The sequence below is a fragment of the Siphateles boraxobius genome, unplaced genomic scaffold, assembly GCF_051911475.1.
Source record: "Siphateles boraxobius isolate OS27281-9 unplaced genomic scaffold, OSU_SipBor_1 120, whole genome shotgun sequence".
Lineage (NCBI taxonomy): Eukaryota > Metazoa > Chordata > Actinopteri > Cypriniformes > Leuciscidae > Siphateles > Siphateles boraxobius.
In genome coordinates this window covers 1112076-1132714 of record NW_027508723.1, presented here as the reverse complement: position 1 = coordinate 1132714, position 20639 = coordinate 1112076, and the positions used below count along the sequence as shown (strand labels likewise).

At 37.3% G+C, this 20639-nt stretch overlaps 1 protein-coding gene across 5 annotated transcripts in view; it reads left to right on the top strand.

The window, feature by feature from the left end:
• Positions 1–20639, top strand: part of cita (citron rho-interacting serine/threonine kinase a) — a 154297-nt gene that overhangs the window by 569 nt on the left and 133089 nt on the right. For all 5 annotated transcript variants that reach the window (XR_013200761.1, XM_077222380.1, XM_077222360.1 and 2 more), the window contains exons 2-5: positions 468–568; positions 5034–5166; positions 6790–6965; positions 11347–11448. Coding sequence is in view for 4 of the 5 variants with exons in the window: in XM_077222380.1 (XP_077078495.1) it covers positions 470–568; positions 5034–5166; positions 6790–6965; positions 11347–11448 (510 nt within the window). In the remaining variant the exon portion in view is untranslated. The remainder of the gene's footprint in view (positions 1–467; positions 569–5033; positions 5167–6789; positions 6966–11346; positions 11449–20639) is intronic.

Below are 20639 nucleotides of genomic sequence, written 5' to 3'. Positions count from 1 at the left end.
TATAGTTTTAAATGTATAACGTTACAAGACTTAGAATTAAGAATGAAGGGTCGTTTAAAATGATAAAAATGTCACTGTCAAGTGTCAACTGTAAGTGTTATGATCTGCTTTGTGTTTATAATTACGCTTCTAGTTTCATTTAAGCCTGGTTTTTATATTGATAATTCAATGTTTATGTGTTTTAGAGCTATTATCACTTATACAGTTGACATGTGTCTCAAATCCTAGTGAAATGCCTACTTGCTAGGCAGCAATAGCAACTTTATTTATATAGCACAATTAAAACAACACAAGTGATGTGCTTTACAATGTCACACAGAAAAAAAGCATCATGTAGGCAACACATAATAAGATAGTCACTGATTAAAAGCTATTGATAACTAGGATTGGAACACAGCCCGAGTGTAATGCACGTCATCATTAGCAGGTTGTATTGATTGAGTGTGTTGATCATGTTTGTCCTGCAGTGATGCTGAAGTTTAAGTATGGAGGGCAAGGCAGTGTTCGAGACCTGGCCACGGGCGACTCCATCACTATCCGCTGCGCTCGACTCAATCAGCTTCTTCAGGTGAGCGTCTGTGGCCTTGAGATCATGAATATATTAGTGCAGGTGTTTTTTTAAAGGGATCGTTCCCCCAAAAATAAAAATTAGCCCATGATTTACTCACCCTCAAGCCATCCTAGGTGTATATGACTTTCTTCTTTCAGAGTCAGACGAATACCATTGGAGTTATATTAAAAAATGTCCTGGCTCTTCCTTTATTATTCCTATATTATCTTTATATAGTTAATTAATTAAACTGTGCGTATTAATAATTGATAAACTAAAATTGTACATGTGTGATCAATTAAGGGATAATAATTCCATATCTAAATCATACAAAATTATTATTCTAAATAAGCATTATTAAAATTTTGTCTTTAAAAATCATTTGCCATGTGGTGAGCTTTAATTTGGAGTAGAAACCGGTGGAGTGACTTTATCACATCAGACATGTGACACTTTGCTCACAGCTGATTGGTCGAAGTTCGGTTTGCAACCTGGAACATCACCTGACCCGGACCAGGTTAGCCGTGGAGCGTTAGTTACTATGGCGATGAACACGCTAAAGGCCAAACCACTTTCATGATGCTTAAAAACCAGGGTTGGCACAAACTAAACTGAAAACTCTCCTAAACCGGCTTCATGGTACACACCCCTGTTCTTACTAATGTTTGGTGTGTCTGTAACGGCATTTAACAATGTGATTATTGCGTTGATGTAACACATACAGGGTGGCCGCGGATCCTTAAAGTATTAAAATGACTTAAATAAAGTTTTCATAATAAAAGGCCTTAAAGTATTAAAATGTCTTAAATTCAGATTCAATGTGTCTTTAATATTTTTGGTCACATTACGGCTAAAATGTCTCCAATGTTCGTCAAATAACCAGTGAAGCATCAAAACACAAGAATGATTCTGATTTTATTACATGAACAGTGATTGATAATGATAATGTATTTCTGGTAGCGCTGTTTAGACTCGTGCTGAGAGAGATTTTATAGTGAGCAAAACAAAAGAGCATAACAGCACACATAAAAAAACTCACAGAAGAAACATAATGAGGTAAAAATTCAAAATGTTGAGTATCATATGATATAGTTAAGTAACATAACATAACACGACAGGAGCTATTTTGCTGAATATTCTCACGATTGCAAATGTTGCATTGATTTTAGTTCCATAAACAAGTAGTTAATATTAAATTACTTCAATTACTTATTGTCTTATATCACGTGGCTATTTTGGTGATATGTGTGAAGCTGTTGTGTCTAATAAGCCCATGAGGGCTGGGCACCATAAAAGGTGTTTGACACTCAAATAAACAATAACTAACTAACTAACTTCAATTACTTAAAGAGATAGTTCACCCAAAAATGTAAACTCTGTCAGTAATTACTCTCCCTCATGTTGTTCAACCCCGTAAGACCTTCGTTCATCTTCGCAACACGAATTATGATATTTGTGATTAAATCTGAGAGCTGGATCACTCCTCCATAGGCTTCTAAGGGATTGACACTTGTTCCCCGAATGTTATTAAAGACATCGTTAAAATAGTCCAAGTGACTACAGTGGCTCAATCTTAAGTTTATCAAGCGACGAGAATACTTTTTGTGCGCACAAAAAAACAAAAATAACAACTTTTTCAACTATTCATTAATTTCCTTCTCTGTGGGCTCGAGTGAGTTAGCGTAGTGTGATAGCGTAGAGCATAGGTTCTCAAAGTGCGGCCCGCGGGCCAATGGCGTCCCGTGGAAACATTTCTGGCGGCCCGCGATAACATCTGAAAAACATCTGTAAAACTGTTAAAACTGTACATTGCTTTGAAAAAATTAATCTATCCGTTTAGTGGTGTTTAGCGGCCGAAAACAGCACCGCAAATCCCATTGCAATTTAAAAGGGTATGTTGACCAAGTAATCAATATTCAGTGTGACTTAATGACAAGCTTATTAATAGCCGCGTTTCCATTAACTTTCAAATTTTTCGCCGGCGCGAACACTTGCATTTTCCTATCAACAGTGGAAACAACTTAAAATACTCTATCATTTCTGGTCATACAGAAAATAATAATACATTATTCGCAACTACTTTTATTTGTGTAAACTCATAATAACAAGAAAACATTGTGCTTTTGTAAAATAAAATAAAACAATCAGTAGCTAGCCTACGCGCTTTCATGATCTCCGTGAACTGGAGCGCGAGAACTGAAACAATATAGCCTATGTAGGCGAAAGCTTGACATGTCCACTTTTAAACAAATTCCAATCGAAAGCTAATACCTTCTGATTATGTAATCCGTATGAAAGGTGCATTTCTCTCTAAAAGCGCATCTGCTTAACAGCGGAGATAGAGATATGTTTTTAGCCGACACTTAGAAAACAATAATTAATAAACAATTAAAATGCCTCGCTGTTTTTTCAGACACATTTATTATCATTCGCCTATAACTCACCTATAAATCACCTTTCTGTGGGCTGTGGTTCCAGAGACACAGGCTATAGCCTATATGGATCTTCTCATTCAGCACTGCGGGAAAAATATAAATTCCAGGTTCTAATTTGGCCTTAGAAAACCAGTAAAATCGACATGTTTTCCATATTAATTTGTGAATATTTTAAATGTTTAATAAAGGGGCAAAAAGTAGGCTAATTTAAACAAAAATCTGAAAAAGTCTGTCGATATTTACTTTTTTGCGCAGCAGTTGCTGTTGCCTGTTCAAATTAAAATGTTGGTGTTCAACTTTGCGTTTTAAAAATACAAAAATCGTTAATTTTTCGTTTTTCAGTTACGGTTAAAAAAAATAGATAATAATAGCGCAAAACATTTGCGAAAATCTGCAATAATGGAAACGCGACTGACAGGCAATGATAGATATGAATGATGATGACTTGTTTGGTAAGCTTCTAAAAAACTCGCCAGGTTTTGCCTCAGTTATGAATTAAAATGTGTTTATTGCAATAAATGTAAACTGTAGAGATGCAATCTGGTCATTAAAATTATTTCAAATGGGATTTTTTTCCAGTTTTTTTTCTTTTTCTCCCCCGCCCCTTTGGCGGCCCTCAGTTCAATGTTGGGTTACTAAATTGGCCCTCACCTATGAAAACTTTGAGAACCCCTGGCGTAGAGCTACGTCACACGTAGGCTCACTATTGGCCGACGCTGGTCATGTGTGTGATGCGTGTGACGTACAACACAGAAGCGCTACGCTGTTAAACTAGTGAACTGACTCGAGGCCCACAGAGAGGGAAATGAAGAGTTGAAATAAAGACGTAATTTTTGTTTATTTTTGCGCACAAAAAGTATTCTCGTCGCTTGATAAACTTAAGATTGAGCCACTGTAGTCACTTGGACTATTTTAACGATGTCTTTAATAACATTCGGGGCTGGCAAGTGTCAGTCCCTTAGAAGCATATGGAGGAGTGATCCAGCTCTCAGATTTAATCACAAATAATTCTTAATTCGTGTTCCGAAGATGAACGAAGGTCTAATCCTGGTTCAGATTACACGATTTTAGCCCGATTTTGGCCCGATCCGTTTGACGTAGGGTGTCGTGGGGATTCGTAAACGACAACTGGCGTCGGGACGCAAGATTCGATCTTATCATCTTGTATAGTGTGACATAGTGGGCGACAACCTACGTCGCGTCTGCGATGCTTCACGACAAAAATCAAGACAAAAAGACTAGCATGTTTATTTTTTTTAACGGTCGTCCACGACGGGTTCCGTCACATGTATGAGGTTGACCAATAGGAGCACAGAAGCTTTTCCATACACAACTTTCAAAAATGGCGAAACGAAAGAGAGCCGATTGTGCTGCTAGGTGGAGTTATGACATGGAGGAAAGGTTCGTAAGAAAACAATATTTTACCTCAAGTTCTCTTTGGAGGATTGACAGCCCATACTGTCCTCTTCGAGCAATCCAGGAACGTGTCCATTCTGAACACAGGACAGCCAATACAACACTCACCGCCACATCCATTGTTTGTTTACGTTCGTTTCCGGAAGTCACTCGCTACTAGTTTCGCCTTCTCAATGACATCACGCGCGTCGTTAAAGACGGCACGGGATGACTGGTCAGGAAGCAACGTGTAGTCTGACATGTTTCTTGTCCACCACACGACAAGATTTTAGGAGTCTAAATCGCGTAATCTGACACAGTGATTATCGTAACAGACAAAAAAAATCGTGTAATCTGAACCAGGCATTATGGGGTTGAACAACATGAGGGAGAGTAATTACTGACAGAATTTACATTTTTGGGTGAACTATCCCTTTAGGTTAAACATTAAATATTACATATACGCATGTAATATAATGTGTATTTCCATCACAGGTTTGGGCTTAAATTTCATTCAAAGTGGCATTAAAAAGGTCTTAAAAGTCTTAAATTAAACTTGTTTATATCACTAGACACCCTGCCACAGTGTGATAGATTTGTGTTCAAACCTTCTTCCTGTATGAAATGTTGTGTGTGTGTGTGTGTGTGTTCAGGGGAAGTGCAGTGTGTCGGGCTCTACGGGAGTGACCAGAGAAGGGCTGATCGATGCTTTGCTTGTGCTCTATCAAGAGTGCGCCACACCGGAGCTCATGAAGATCAAACATGTGGCCAACTTTGTCAATAAATGTAAGTGTCTGTTTCATATGAGAGAGTCAGACAAGTTTGGACAAAAATACTGAGTGAGAAAAGCATTTTTTTACAGTGTAGTTATTTTTAATTATAGTCCTTATTTTATATAGAAACCCATTTTCCTAATTGATTTATATCCTTAAAAACGTGAAATAGAATAGAAATAAAAAGTTAATTGTTTTGAGACTTAATTTACGCCCCGATTACATGCTGTTTGTTTTATATCGGTTTATCAGGCTATTTAATATATTAAGACGAAAACTGTTAAAATATTAAGTTGTTATACTAAAACGGAATTTGCTTTATGTAATTGCAAATGTGAAATGCCTTACAAAGTGCACACGTACCATTTAATTCCATGTACGCCTTTTCTATGTTTCTCTCCCACACACATGAGATGAGCACTAAACTCAATAATACAACATCATTGAAGGCAACAATACAGTTCGAGGGCTCTCGTTCTAAGGAATTTCCAATTTTCTGTGGTGTAAAGCAAGGTTGCGTTCTGGCTCCAACTCTCTTTGGTATATTCTTCTCCGCTGTCTTGCGCCGAGCTTTCCCTGTCCCATCTGGAGTGTTACTTCACACACGCAGCTCTGGCAATCTCTTCAACCTGGCAAGACTTCGTGCAAAAACAAAGATCAACCGCGTCCATATCCGGGAACTCCTATATGCAGATGATGCCGCCTTCCTTGCCAATTCTGAGACCGAGCTGCAGGCTATGTGCTCCTCCTTTGCTGTTGCTTGTGAGGAGTTTGGATTGAAGATCAGCCTGGGAAAAACAGTGGTCTTTGCCCAACCTGCTATGCTCTCACCCGCAATCACTATCAACAACAGCGTACTGACAAACGTCACAAAGTTCACTTATCTGGGTTCCACAGTCGACACCTCCAACAGTCTAGACTGCGAATTGGACATCCGAATTGGGAAAGCATCAACAACCTTCGGCAGGCTTAGCGAGAGAGTATGGAAGAACAATTCTCTGTCTCTCCACCTAAAAGTCCAAGTTTACGAGGCCTGTATTCTCAGCACTCTCCTGTACGGCAGTGAAACTGAACTTCGTCTGAACACCTTTCACTTTCGCTGTCTGCGCTCAATTATAGGCATAACTTGGAAGGATCATGTTCCAAATTCGGTTATCCTTTCCACGACCAAGAGCACAGACCTCTACACTATGTTGCGCACCCGTCGCTTACGCTGGGCTGGCCACACTTACCGCATGGAAGAAAACCGGTTACCGAAAGCAATTTTGTATGGCGAAATTGCTGATGCCCCTCGCCCAGTCGGCCGGCCGAAGCTCCGCTACAAGGATGTCCTGAAGCGTGACCTTCAGTCGTTCGGCCTTCCAAGCGAAAACTGGGAAACGCTTGCTGGTGACCGAGCAATGTGGCACGCCTCCATAAGATCTGGTGTCAAAAGATCTTGCCAGCAGTACAAAGACTTCCTCGACAGTAGAAGACTGAAGCGCCATACCAATCGTCGTTCTCGACGCTAAAGGCCTGAATGAATGAAAATGTCAAAGATGAATACCTTTCCTCCGATTTGTTGTGTGTCATGAAATCAGTCAAATAGCCTTGTTTTTGTAGTATTGTGATGGTGTTTTTGGTTTGTGTGTCTCAGATTGTGAAGTGGTGGCTGAAGTTCAGGAACTGCTCCCTGGTAAGAAGGATTTCGAGGTGAGGGGGATTGTGGGTAGAGGACAGTTCTCTGAGGTGCAGGTGGTGAAGGAGAGAGCGACAGGAGACGTGTACGCCATGAAGATCATCAACAAAACCAGCCTGCGTTCTCAGGACAAGGTGAGTTACGGTAATGTGTCCTGACCAGGACTTGGTGAAAGCTTTGAGTTGCACGTTAATATGTGACCCTGGATCACAAAACCAGTCACAAGAAGTGAAGCCCGTACCCGAAATCATCTAACCCGAGTATTAGTTATATTTTAAGCCCGAACCCGAGGTTCGTTTCTCACAGAAATACCTTTTTTTGCAGTAAGCTGTATTTTATGATGTATACATGTACACATATATATATATGTGTACAAACACCGCTCCACCAAGGCACAGCGGCCCCAGCACTGTCTCAATAAAAAAAGAGAAAAACCACAGACTTACTAATTACGAAACGTTGATATGGTTGAACTGGTGAAACAGTCACAAATTCCTCTGGAACGCAAACATTAAACTCCAAAACAAAGTTTTGCGCAGTTGCATAACTATTTACATACACTGCAAAAAATGCGTTTCTTACTTAGTATTTTTGTCTTTCCAGTCCAAATATCTAAAAATTCTTAAATCAAGATGCATTTACTAGATGAGTGAAATGCCACAAGATATTATGTCTTGTTTTCTGGGTTAATCAATCAAAATTTAGAGAGTTGTTGCTTAAAAAAAAGCAAAATTATCTGCCAATGAGCTAAGAAAAATAGTCTTAATACAAACAGAGACAAGATTATTTTTCTGACCCCATTGGCAGATCATTTTGCTTTTTTTAAGCAACAACTCTTCATTTTTATTGATTACCCCAGAAAACAAGACATAATATCTTATGGCATTTTACTCATCTTAGTAAATGGATGTTCATTTAAATTTTTCATTTAAAGACAAAAACACTGATTGAGAAAAGCATTTTTTGCCGTGTCATTAATATATCCTTCTCAGTACGAGTTCTGAAGGAAGAGAACAGCATCGACAGTTGATGGTTTCAGCGCGTCCTCTTCTGATTGCGGTGTTGTGACTGAAATAGTGCGCAAAACAGTTTTGTAAAATGATATTTGATCAAAAAAAAAGATTTGTATATCATTTTACAAAACGGTTTTGCGCATGTGCTTCCCCGTGCATTATTTCGGTCACAACACAGTAACCAGAGGAGGACGGTGGCTCTGAAACGGCGAGCGTACTTTCTTTCTTGCGTGCTCATATTTACTATATGTATAGCCTATATCCTTATTCTTATTTACAAACCCGAACCCACGGCTACTCATCCGAACACACGGCTATCAACATTAACCCGAACCGAAGCCTGTTTTTCGGGACCCGTCAGGCTCGGGTCGGGTAGCAGACCTCCAGTCACATGTCACACGGGTATATTTGTGGAAATAGCCAACAATGCATTATATGGGTCAAAATTATCGATTTTTCTTTTATGCCAAAAATGATTAGGATATTAAGTAAAGATCATGTTCCATGAAGATATTTAGTAAATTTCCTACCGTAAATATAAAAAATATTTATTCTTGTGAGTGAATGCAGCACAATCGCAAACATAAATGCACAACTTTAAAGACGATTTTCTCAATGCTTTAATTTTTTTGCACCCTCAGATTCCAGATTTTCAATAGTTGTATCTCTGCCAAATATTGTCCTATCATAACAAACCATACATCAATGGAAAGCGTATTTATTCAGATTTCAGATGATGTATAAATCTCAATTTACTGGTTTTGTGGTCCAGGGTCACACATTATGTCAGACGTTTGCTTTCTTATTTGGTCATGTTATTCTCATTAGTGGTCGACCGATATGGGTTTTTTGATGGCCGATGCCGATATCTTAGAGAGCAGGGTGGCCGATATAAAGCCGATATTTATATATATATATATATATATATATATATATATATATATATATATATATATACACACACACACACACACACACACACACTTTATATTTATATAAATCAATATTTAATAAATTTGATAAATTTAATAAATCTTTAAAAATCTTTAAAAATAAACATGCTTAGGCCCTATACTTTAGATGGCAACTTCTTGAATCTGCAATCCTATTACAGAATTTTTCACAAATAAAGTAATTGTTTAAAAATATATGAATATGTGAATAAAAAGGAAGTAAACACTGTAACAGGGCACTCAGTAATCTGGTAATTAATCAGTAATCACTGATAATCATATTTTTTCAAATAAATACTTTTTTTTAACTTTGACTTTTGACAAGGTAACGCTAATTTTACACACAGCACACAGTGAAAACGACATGAATATGACACAGTGGGCCACTGGATATAGCACAGCATATTTTAAAATGAAGGATTTAAAGTTTTCGATCTCGTCTCCTGTGAAGCTGATCTTCTGTTCGCATTCACTCACTGCGCACGGACCGTCACTCGCAGGAACACGTTTATATCGGCTACAAACGCACAATTCACAAGATATCACAGCTGGATTTGATTAAATCTGCAAGGTTTGTGAAATTTAATGTTTATTAGATATTCAGAGATTTGTTTAAATGATGTAGATGCGCATTTGCTGAATGTTGACGGTAAATGAGAAAGTATTTTAGGTTGATTGTTTGCCTTTTCGGTTACAAATAATATAAAAGCAAACGCTTTACTTTTTCGCATACCATTTACTTTCTTTGACCAGTTCTGTAGCCAACGGTTCTGCCTAACAAAATATTAGATCTGACTAACAGAGATCGTAAACTAATGAAGACCGAGAATGTGATTGAGCGCTGTGTGATATGGCGCTGCCGTTCTCTTCTCAGGTGCTGGTGTTCTCAGCACCGCCCGTCAAAATAAAAGTCTGCAGCGCCGTCAAAATAAATGTCCCACTTCCAACACATCGGCGAATCAGAAAAACTTATCGGCCGATGCCGATATTTTAAAAAAGCCAAATATCGGCCGATATATCGGTTGACCACTAATTCTCATTATATCACAAATATCTTAATTCGTGTTCCGAAGATGAACGAAGGTCTTACGGGGTTGAACAACATGAGGGAGAGTAATTACTGACAGAATTTACATTTTTGGGTGAACTATCCCTTTACTTCAGAGTCGGTCTAAACCAGCACTATTGGAACTATCCGTGACGTTAGTGTTCACTGATTGGCCGAACACACTGATTGGCTGTGTAAACGCACAGATTATAGCCTATATAGTTACTCCACAAACTAACTCTACGAACATGATATATTTAAATATGTTCTGATTTGCTGAGTTTTCAGTGTGTGGACAGACAATTTACTTCTCCTAAACAGGGGAAATGTGACAAGTAAAGTCTAAGATCTAGTTTACTTGCTTCTAAGCACTAAACAAAAAACTTACCTTAATATCTTCTTGCACAAACAGTATCTTAAGACGAGACACCCCAGGTGAATAGGGTAAAAAAAAAAAATCACCATAATTCACCATATGATTGATTACAATAGTAATTGCAAACATTTTTTGTACTATAAGTTTTCAGAAATGTTATGTTTAAATATGAAAATGAGGTGCTATCTTATTAAATATGCACTAATTCCTAGAACAAAAATCTGAACATTGGATGAAGTCCGGTTCAAAAATCTTGTTTCATTTTTATTTTATTTATTAGAGTCAAAGATTTTTTCAGAGGGGATTTTGGATATCTCTATTTATCACTCAACAAATCAGAAAATACTGTCAACAGCCAAAAATAAATAATATTTTCGCCCCTTTTTTAGGAGTAAAATGTTGTATAAAATCAGGAAAAATATTTATGAACAAACTCCTCAGTAAAAACCTTCAGAATATAGATAAGAATAAAACTGTAAAGTTTGGTGAATGTAAGTGTTACTGATTTCTGGCTCAGTGTCGGAGGAAAAATTAATTTTAAGCAAACGACCTTTAAAGATGTACACTGTAATTGAAATCTACAGACGCAAATGGATAAAGTGCTCTAAAAGATACTGTTAGAAGTGTATTTTGGATGTTTTCTGTCCACTACAAAACACTTAATGAAAACCAAAAAAGCCCCAAATCTCAAAATTGACAGATGCATGAAAAAACACAGATTTTGCCTGTAGTGTCTGGCCTCGAACAGAACTGAATATCAGAACTGAAACACAACTTTGGTTTGTAAAGGTCTGATTATGAGTTAGTGTCAGCCACAATTTACTGCAAAATCCAATCATTTCAATTGAAATCCATGCAAATGGGAATTTTGCATCAGGGGGAAAGAACTCCCAACAAAGTTTCACTCTTCTTTTAGTGCTTGTGTGCAACATGATTTCATGAATGAACTGCGTTTAATATCATCACTGTGTCCTTGAGCAAGAAATCTAACCTTCAGTAACTCCAGGACTATTAGCACTGTAATAAATGCATAAAAGCGTCAACAAAATGGCAAACTGAGTTAACTAAGTGTCTGTTGCATTTATCTCAGGATCTAATAAACTAAATTCTTCTTGTCTTGTGTAGGTGGCGTTCTTTGAGGAGGAGAGACTCATCCTGGGCTTGAACTCCAGTCCATGGATCCCTCAACTTCAACACGCTTTCCAGGACCAGGACCACGTCTGTCTGGTGAGTAACAGGGCACTATTTTAAGGATCTCAGGCCCTGTTTACACGAGAACAAATACAAATATTTTATCAGATGTGTCTTTCGTTTACACGGCGACGGCGTTTCTGGGGCTTAAAAACGCAAAAAAGTGAAACCACCCTCCAGAGTGGAAATCTTAAAAACGTTCCACCGTCGCGTTCCCGTCTAAAGGGTAAAAACGCAAATCTGCTCACTGGCTCTCGTCGCGTACGTGTTTACGTCACAGGTATGCGCCAGTACAGGAACATAACAACCACAGGGCTCGCAAAATTTGAAAATCGCTGGTAGCCCTTCGGGCAGGCACTCTTCAGATTTTGTTAGCCGAAATGGATTTTACTAGCCCAAATAAAAAGACAATTTTTAACCCTCTGGGGTCCTTCGTTTCAGAGTCACACTCAGGACCTTCGGGTCCAAATGGGCCGGAGGGGTGGGATTCATATTTATTAAAAGAAAATCATCTTTTTTTTTTTACTTGTTTTTTATAATATTTTTTCTTTTCTTTTTTGGTGTTTTGAGATAATTTTGTGATTTATAATTAATATTTATGCAATAAATATGACCCATTTTCCCCCAATTTCCCCCCCCATCGAATATAATAGAAAATTATTTAAAAAAAATATATATTTTTTTTAAAGCTGTATTTCATTTTAGAGTCAAGCTTAGACCTCATGAAAGTAATTTTTGAAACGAGATGGATGCCATCTGGTGGACAAACTGAGCATTTTAAAAATGCAAAACACTTATGAAATCTGAATTTTTTAGTTTGTTTATGTATAAAAGTGTGTTTGTTTGTGTGTGCGTGTGGATGTGTCTGTTTTGCACTCTTGATGTTTTATAGATTCACCCCTTCACTGTTGTGTGCTTTTTTTCTGGATCGTGGCTGATTTGTAGATTGTACGCACAAAAAAACTCGGTATTTTCACATTTTTGCCAATTTCCCATTCATTTCCTATGCCGGGTCCATTTGGGCCGAAGGTCCTGAGTGTGACAATTGTTTTTTTACAACCACTTAGATTATTCAAATCCTGTCCCCAATTTTTTTGGATGTTCATATACCAAGTACCAAAAAAGTCACCAAATTTCAGACCATTCCGATGAAGCTATGATTTAAAAAAATAAATATTTAAATGCGTCCGGACCATTTGGACCGAAGGACCCCAGAGGGTAGAAAATTGGTTAGGAGTCAAACATCAATCAAAAACTTTTTCAAAACACAAATATCAACAATTGGATATAAAATAATCAAATTAGAATCATCAATACAAATATGCATCTGGTTCTAACTGAACTGAAATTTGTGTGACCAGTGTGGAACATGAGTCAGTCTGTGGCTCAGCCCCCAATGAGGGTATGACTAAAAAAGTTAACACTTTAGTTTTGTGTCTAATGCTCACTATTAACTAGTTTCATTAACATGCAGATGGTAGGGTTTTATAATTACTGAGGTCCCGGATGTGAGGGAGGCTAGTTTCGGGGGTTCGAGAAAAAATGTATTTCTCTGATCTACGTATCCCAAAAAATTGGATAACAATAACTTTAAAAACATGTCATGCAGCTGATTATTTTCCTTATGTCAGTGAAGAAAGTAAACATAGGGTCAACTGAGGGAAAGCTGGGTAGCCTAACTAAGTTTATTAAATTCATTCACAATATACACATTCATTATTGATCTTATTCCTAACACAGGGCCGTAGACAGGCCTTTATTATCAAACAGGTCCTAAATTTAAGGTTGTCAGGGGGTTCAAATTTATTATTTCTCTGATGTGTGCATTTCAAGACATTTGAAGGCCAGAAAAGGACAAGAAATAGCTTTAAAACCATGTCAGTGGCAGTAGATTGTCAATACCTGCTCTCTCATCTCCATCACTCTTTCTTTTTCTCTCAGTCTCTTCATTTTGCCCTGTCTCTTCCCCTCAGAAAAATGAACTTTTTTAATTTACTGAAGGCTACAAATTGTATTATATTAATTCTCAACATGTACACATTCATTATTAATCTTGTGCCCAACATGATGCAAACGGCTTTGGTAATGTTTCTTGTCACCTCACAATGACAGTAAACTAATTATTACATTACATGAATCACGTTACATAAAAAAAAAACTGTCAAATATGAAATGTTTAGTTTAGCTACTTACATCTTATCTCGCACTTGACCATAAACTGAAGCGTCAGTCACTCTGCTAAAATTCGCGCTCAGCAGCTTCTGTGACATAAAGCCCGCCTATTTGATTGGTCATCTCAAATATTCTGGCATTGACGAGCAGTGACAGACCAATGAGGCTAAGATGAACACACACACACACACACTCACACCTACTCACAGAAGGAAGGTTGTACGCAGGCGCGCGGACTAGGTGTTGTTGTGTGGCAGTGCTCCACATTGCCACCTACCCGTCTGGAGAGCATACTACATCCAATTTCACTCACTTTTGCGTCACCATATGCACGCAGATTTCCCCCCCCTTAACGCTCGTCTATACGCAGAATAAAAAGTGATAACGCAACGCCACTTTCCGTGTAAACATAGCCTAAGCTCATGGTCTAAAGTGCACTTAGGGCGTCCGAATCCACTTTTGCTAGTTTAACAACGGGAAAAATGTTTGTGGTCTAAAACGGTTGTCTCTATGCTCTTAATGAGTAAATGTTTTTGGTTAATGTTTTTATTTATTTCCCCATAAAATAAGACGTATCATCTAATGTCATTTTACTCATCTAGTAAATGCATCTTGATTTAAAATTTTTTTGAAATTTGGACTGGAAACAAGACTAAGTAATACTAAGTAAGAAAAGCACTTTTTGCAGTGAACAAGTTTGACATATTTATCCTGTAGCATTATTTTTGGTCGCGTCCACACAGTTGACATGTTCCTGGGGTTCTTCGGACCAAATGGTCCCGAAGAATTTAAATAAAAAAATGTGTAAAATCATAGCTTCATCGGAATGGTCCGAAATTTGGTGACTTTGTTGGTACTTGGTATATGAACACCCCAAAAAATTGGGGACAGGATTTGAATAGTCTAAGTGGTTGTAAAAAAAAAGGTCACACTCAGGGCCTTCGGGTCCAAATGGTCCCGCCATAGGAAATGAATGGGAAATTGGCAAAAATGTGACAATACAGAGTTTTTTTGTGCGTACAATCTACAAATCAGCCACGATCCAGAAAAAAAGCACACAACAGTGAAGTGGTGAATCTATAAAACATCAAGAGTGCAAAACTAGGGCTGTCGCGGTGAAGGAATTTCCCTTGCAGTAATTTTGAGTTGCTCAATAGCGCGATATGCGGTTTTACCGCCATTTATTTATTTATATTTATTTGTTGCTATATAAATATGTGTTATGATGTGGTAAGCATACAAAAAAACAATGTAACCGAAACTAAACAGCGTCTCTGCGTATTGAAAGACTGTCACTCAGCGCGCAGTTGTTAAGTTATGCCAACGGACTGTCTTTGAGTGAGTCATTAAACCGTTCATTCAACAAAAACGTTCAAAAAAGCTGATTCCTTAAATGATGTTTGTTTAACTTTGAGCTACACTTTTCAAGGCTCACCTGGCCAGCAATGCTTCACTTTTGGGCAAAGCTGAAGCAATGCTTCACTTAATAGAGACCAATGGCATTGATTCAATGCTTGACTCGCTGCTTTCCCCCCACGGCTTCCTCGCGCTGTGTAATGCTGACCAGCGCTGACGCCATTCATGGTAAATACCCTTAAACGTTAAAAGGATAATAGCCTACGACAAATATTTCGCGTTCCTTGGAAACGGCAACCTTTTCACGAATATACATGACTTGACTTCAAAGACAGACGCAGGTAATCGCACGCGCTCAGTCCATCACATTCACTGTCTGTTTAGGCTTAAGTCCAAATCCACGAATCCTCTGTACAAATCACCATGATAAACAGTCTTGTTATCATTATTAACTTATTTAACATTCAATACACATGGTACGAACCACGAAGGGTGGCCTTATGAAAAAAGAAAACGCGGTTCGCGGTTACTTGCATTCCTCTGCGGTTGGCCTGTCAGTAGCGGGGTACTGCAATATTGCGGTTATCGCGACAGCCCTATGCAAAACAGACACATCCACACACACACAAACACAAAAGTATTATGTTTCTTCATGAATCCAATATTTCTAAAGATCGTGATAACTATGACAGTGCATTTACATTTACAGTTTACAGCACAAAATACAGTAGAATAAATGCATGTTCCTCATGTCTGCAACTTAAAACAGGCCTCAGATTTACACACAGCGCTTCATTTCAACATTGCCAAATCACCAACTTTCTTTGAAAAATCAGTCTGCTAAATGAGTGTGAACGGCCATTTAGACGTTGATCGAGAAGGACATGAAAGATGAAATGACACTAATAATCTCAAAATCTCTTGCGTGGAAAGACAGTCTCACACTTCCTCTAGAGAGAACATAGTGTTCTCATCTCAGTGAAGTCTCATTCATTTACATATGTCTTGTGATTCTGCTTAAGACCAGCAGAGCGAACCGAACCCTCAGCATTCAATCCCACAATCCTTTACTGTGTGAAAACACTTGCATTCGCAATTAGCCAAAGAGCCGTTGATGTTACGAACGGTGTATATCTGACCAAAATATATCCGTAATAAAGAGATTTGCATTTTCCTGGTGACCCTTCAGGAGTGTAAGAATCCAGCTTTAGTTGTTTAAGCCCTTAAGCCATCAAACATATTGTCTCGATGTGTTGGCATGAGGCTGCGCTTAATAAACACCTAATTAAAACAGAGAAGTCTGGGAAATCCTGCGAATTCAATTATTAATGAAACTCTCAGTGACCTTATAGCTAAGAGTTTTACTTAACTTTGAGGAAAAGTTCTTCCCTGAAATAATCATCCTGTCATCATTTACTCTTCCTTATGTCGTCCAGAGCTGTACGAACACATAAGAATATATTTTTAAGAATTTCTCAGAGTTTTTGTTTATTTTATTCATCCAATAAAAAATGGGGTCCAATGTTGTGTTCTTCAGAATATCTTCTTTTGTGTCCCACAAAAGGAGTTTCCTTCAAATACCTCTGTTCATTATTATTCAGGAAGATACTGTAAATATGTAGATAGATATTTAAACTAACTTTAACCCTCAAAAAACCTACGGTATTATATTAAATGCAAAAGGCCTCGTTAAACTAGTTGCACATAATCTACTAGGCCTACTTCTGTCGTCTGATTAATAGTTTATACTTTTATAATTAGTATAATTGCACAAACGTCCACCTTCAGCTCGTGTCTTTTTTCTGTGAAATCTTTACTGATTTTTATCAATTAAACTTAAGAATAACTTCAATATTGTTAATTACTGGATTGAAGCAGCTGAGGTTTACTTGATTACATTTAATTTTATATTTAACAATATTATTACAACATTATTTTCCTGTTATCTGTGTAAAGCTGCTTTGAAACAATCTGTATTGCAAAAAGCGCTTTATAAATAAAGGAGACTTGATTATCCAGACATAATTTTATTGAAAAATCATGAGTATCAAATATGATCATCAGGGTTTTGCTGAAGGTTTATTTCTTCATCTTTCAAGGCAAGGCAAGGCAAGTTTATTTATATAGCACATTTCATACACAATGGTAATTCAAAGTGCTTTACATAGAAGAAATTAAAATAATCAAAAGAAATCAGAATAATTAAAGCAGTTTAGAATAAAAAAAAAAAAAATACAGTACAAACAGTCGTACGAACAGTGGAACAGTAAAGATCTCATTGATTTACATTACAAAGATCAGAATTTCAACTTCACAAAGATCAGCATCTGCAACAAATTGCATATTTTTGCTTAGTTTGTGCCTCTGAATAAAATGTAACTGTTTTTCCTTCATATTCCCATGATTTCACATTATATTATAAGCCATAAAAGCCTAATGGATCAATAACTACAAAAAAAGCATTGCATTTTTATACATACTTTAAAAATAAATGATAATTATCTCACTGAAATGTTTGCTCACTCAAAGTATTTGTGTTTTTATAAGGTAATTTGTTGCAATAGTCAGTAATAAAACAAGAATGAATAACGCATTAGAAACAGACGCATAAATAAAAACAGTAGAATTTATTAAGAAACAAATGAATCAATGCTGTATATTTTTTCAGATAGTTCTAACTGTAATATTCAAGTAAAAATACCACAGAAATTGAATAATCCAATATAAAATAACTGCATAGTTATAACTAGGGATGCACCGAAATGGACATTTTGGCCGATACCGATAATTCTTTATATTTTGAAAGCCGGTAACCGATATATCGGCAGATAAATCTAAATCAAAATTTATATATGATTAAGAGCCTGATTACAAAAGCAAATGTCTTACCATTAAAATCCATGTCTCAATCACACAGTTATAATGTTCTCATGATAATTTTATGTAGCCGATATGACCGATTTGCGCTGCACGTTGCACTGAACTGTATTTTACTTTTTTTTAAAGTGATTTCAAGCAATTCAAAACCATCATGTTGAACATCTGAAGTGTCTCAGTTGTAGGAAATAATACATTATTTATCAGCTTTAATATATCAGACACATTTTCTTATCGGGCCGATAACGATAACATTATTATATCGACTGATACCAATATAGTGGCCGATATATCGTGCGCATCTAGTCATAACTGTATAAGTTAAATATAGATTGTATCTATATTAGGGCAATCCCTAAAAATCACACTTATTGCAACATTGCCTGTTTGTAATCAGTGTTACAGGAAGGGTGTGTGTTTTTGTGTGTGTGTGTGTGTGTGCGTGTGGTTGATAACATTGCATTGGTGCACAGAAAGAGAGTAATTGCCGCCCCATGCAGTGTCTGTGGGGATTGGTGGAGGTTTTCCAGATTCTCATGAGGCAAAATGCAGGAATAACAAAGTGACTAAAGAGACGATATTCTATTTCTGCCTCCTCCTTCGTTCCCAACGCCTCCGGCAAAAGAAGGGGGGACAAAAACGAGTAATCTGTCTTTACCCGAGCAATGTGCTGAAAAGACCTTCGCTAGCTTGTTGCTAGGAAACGTGGGCTAGAATCCCTTGCTTTCCGCTTGTGTCCCGCCGGCTTTGCTTTCCATTCATGCTTTTGTGTGTGTGTGTGTGTGTGTGTAAGCCCCTCGGACAGAGCTGTGAAGCCGGTTGGGCTTCAGTAACGGTGTGGAGGGTCGTTTCTGTCTGATGAAGAATGCAAACGAGGGACTGATGATGATGTTGATGTGTGTTTGATGGAAAGGAGTTTGTGTTGTACGAGCCATTTGATGTTTGTATGATTTCAGGAGTGTTAAAGAAAGGGTGATTATCTATCTGTCTTTCAGTCCGTTAAAGGGACCAGCGACACCATCGCATTCATCTCAATAGAGAGACGGCGATTTCCTGCTGTACGAGCAACAGAATATCTCTATCTGTCTATCTATCCATATCTATCTGTCTATCTATCCATATCTATCTGTCTGTCTATCTATATCTATCTGTCTGTCTATCTATCTATCTGTCTATCTATGTCTATCTGTCTGTCTATCTGTCTGTCTATCTATGTCTATCTATATTTATCTGTCTATCTATTAGGGATGTAACGATTCACTCAACTCACGATGCGATACGTTTCACGATTTTTTTAACAAGTGATTAATTTAAGAAATTATAAATGAAAAATTGTCCCTTTTATTATTTCTCAGACAAAATGCTGCACATTTGTTTTTCATTTTGAAATATATTTGTCAAATAAAAAAACTACATTGAAATTAAAAAAAAAATCCCTTCAAGGTTGTTTCAACTCAGTCTTTCTGTCTGTCTGGTCAAGAGGGTGGACGGTACCTTCCCACACTAAGTAAAAGACTTTGTAAAATTAGTACCACATTTAGAGGGGTTTTAATTTTGTTATAATTTGTATCATTACACTAGCAAGAGTAAAATAAACACACATTTAGAAAAATATGCCATAACCATCAATAAATTATATATATAAAAAAAATATATATCCAAGTACACATTTAGAGAAAGAGATCGTAAAATAGATACAACACCTGGTTGCCACGGAAACACTGGTGCACCTTGTGATCTCCGTGGCTCTCGCACTTGTCGTATTAATGACTTTTACATGAAAACGGAGGTGACTTGTGCTTCTCACGGTGGTGATTATTATTAGTCTACGGAAAGTCAAAATGCCGCCACACCTCCGTTTTGATGAGTCAATATCTACGCTTGCCGTCGCCATGTGTTTGACGGCGCGTGCACACCCGTGAGGCACACACTGGCGCGGCGCGAGCGGAGCAAACCGAGCGTTTTCAGTCCATTCCTATAGAAGTTAAACTTGGCTCACACAAGCTCAAGTTCAATGAATGAAGTGAAAACACTCGCTAGCTTCGCGCCAGTGTGTGCTTACTGCTATTGTGCCTGTAAAGCGAGGTTCACAACTTCACAGTAGGCTACAGTAAACGCCCCTGCTTAAAACGTGTATCTATCTGTCTGTCTGTCTGTTTATCTATCTATCTATGTCTGTCTGTCTGTCTGTCTATCTATCTGTATATTTGTATATCTGTCTATTTATGTCTATTTATATCTATCTATATCTGTCTGTCTATCTATGCCTATCTTTCTGTCTGTCTATCTATATCTGTCGGTCTGTCTATCTATGTCTATCTATATCTTTCTGTCTGTCTATCCATCTATATCTGTCGGTCTGTCTATCTATGTCTATCTATATCTTTCTGTCTGTCTATCCATGTCTATCTATATCTTTCTGTCTGTCTATCCATCTATATCTGTCTGTCTATCTATCTGTGTACATATATATATATATATATATATATATATATATCTGTCTATCTATATCTATGTCTAACTATATCTATCTGTCTATCTATCTGTCTATCTATGTCTATGCCTAACTATATCTGTCTATCTATATCTATGTCTAACTATATCTGTCTGTCTGTCTATCTATCTGTATATATATATATATCTGTCTATCTATATCTATGTCTAACTATATCTATCTGTCTATCTATCTGTCTATGTCTCTATCTGTCTATATATCTGTCTATCTTTCTATCTGTTTGTCTATATATATCTATCTGTCTGTCTATCTATCTGTCTATCTATATCTTTCTGTCTATGTCTATCTATCTGTCTATATATCTATC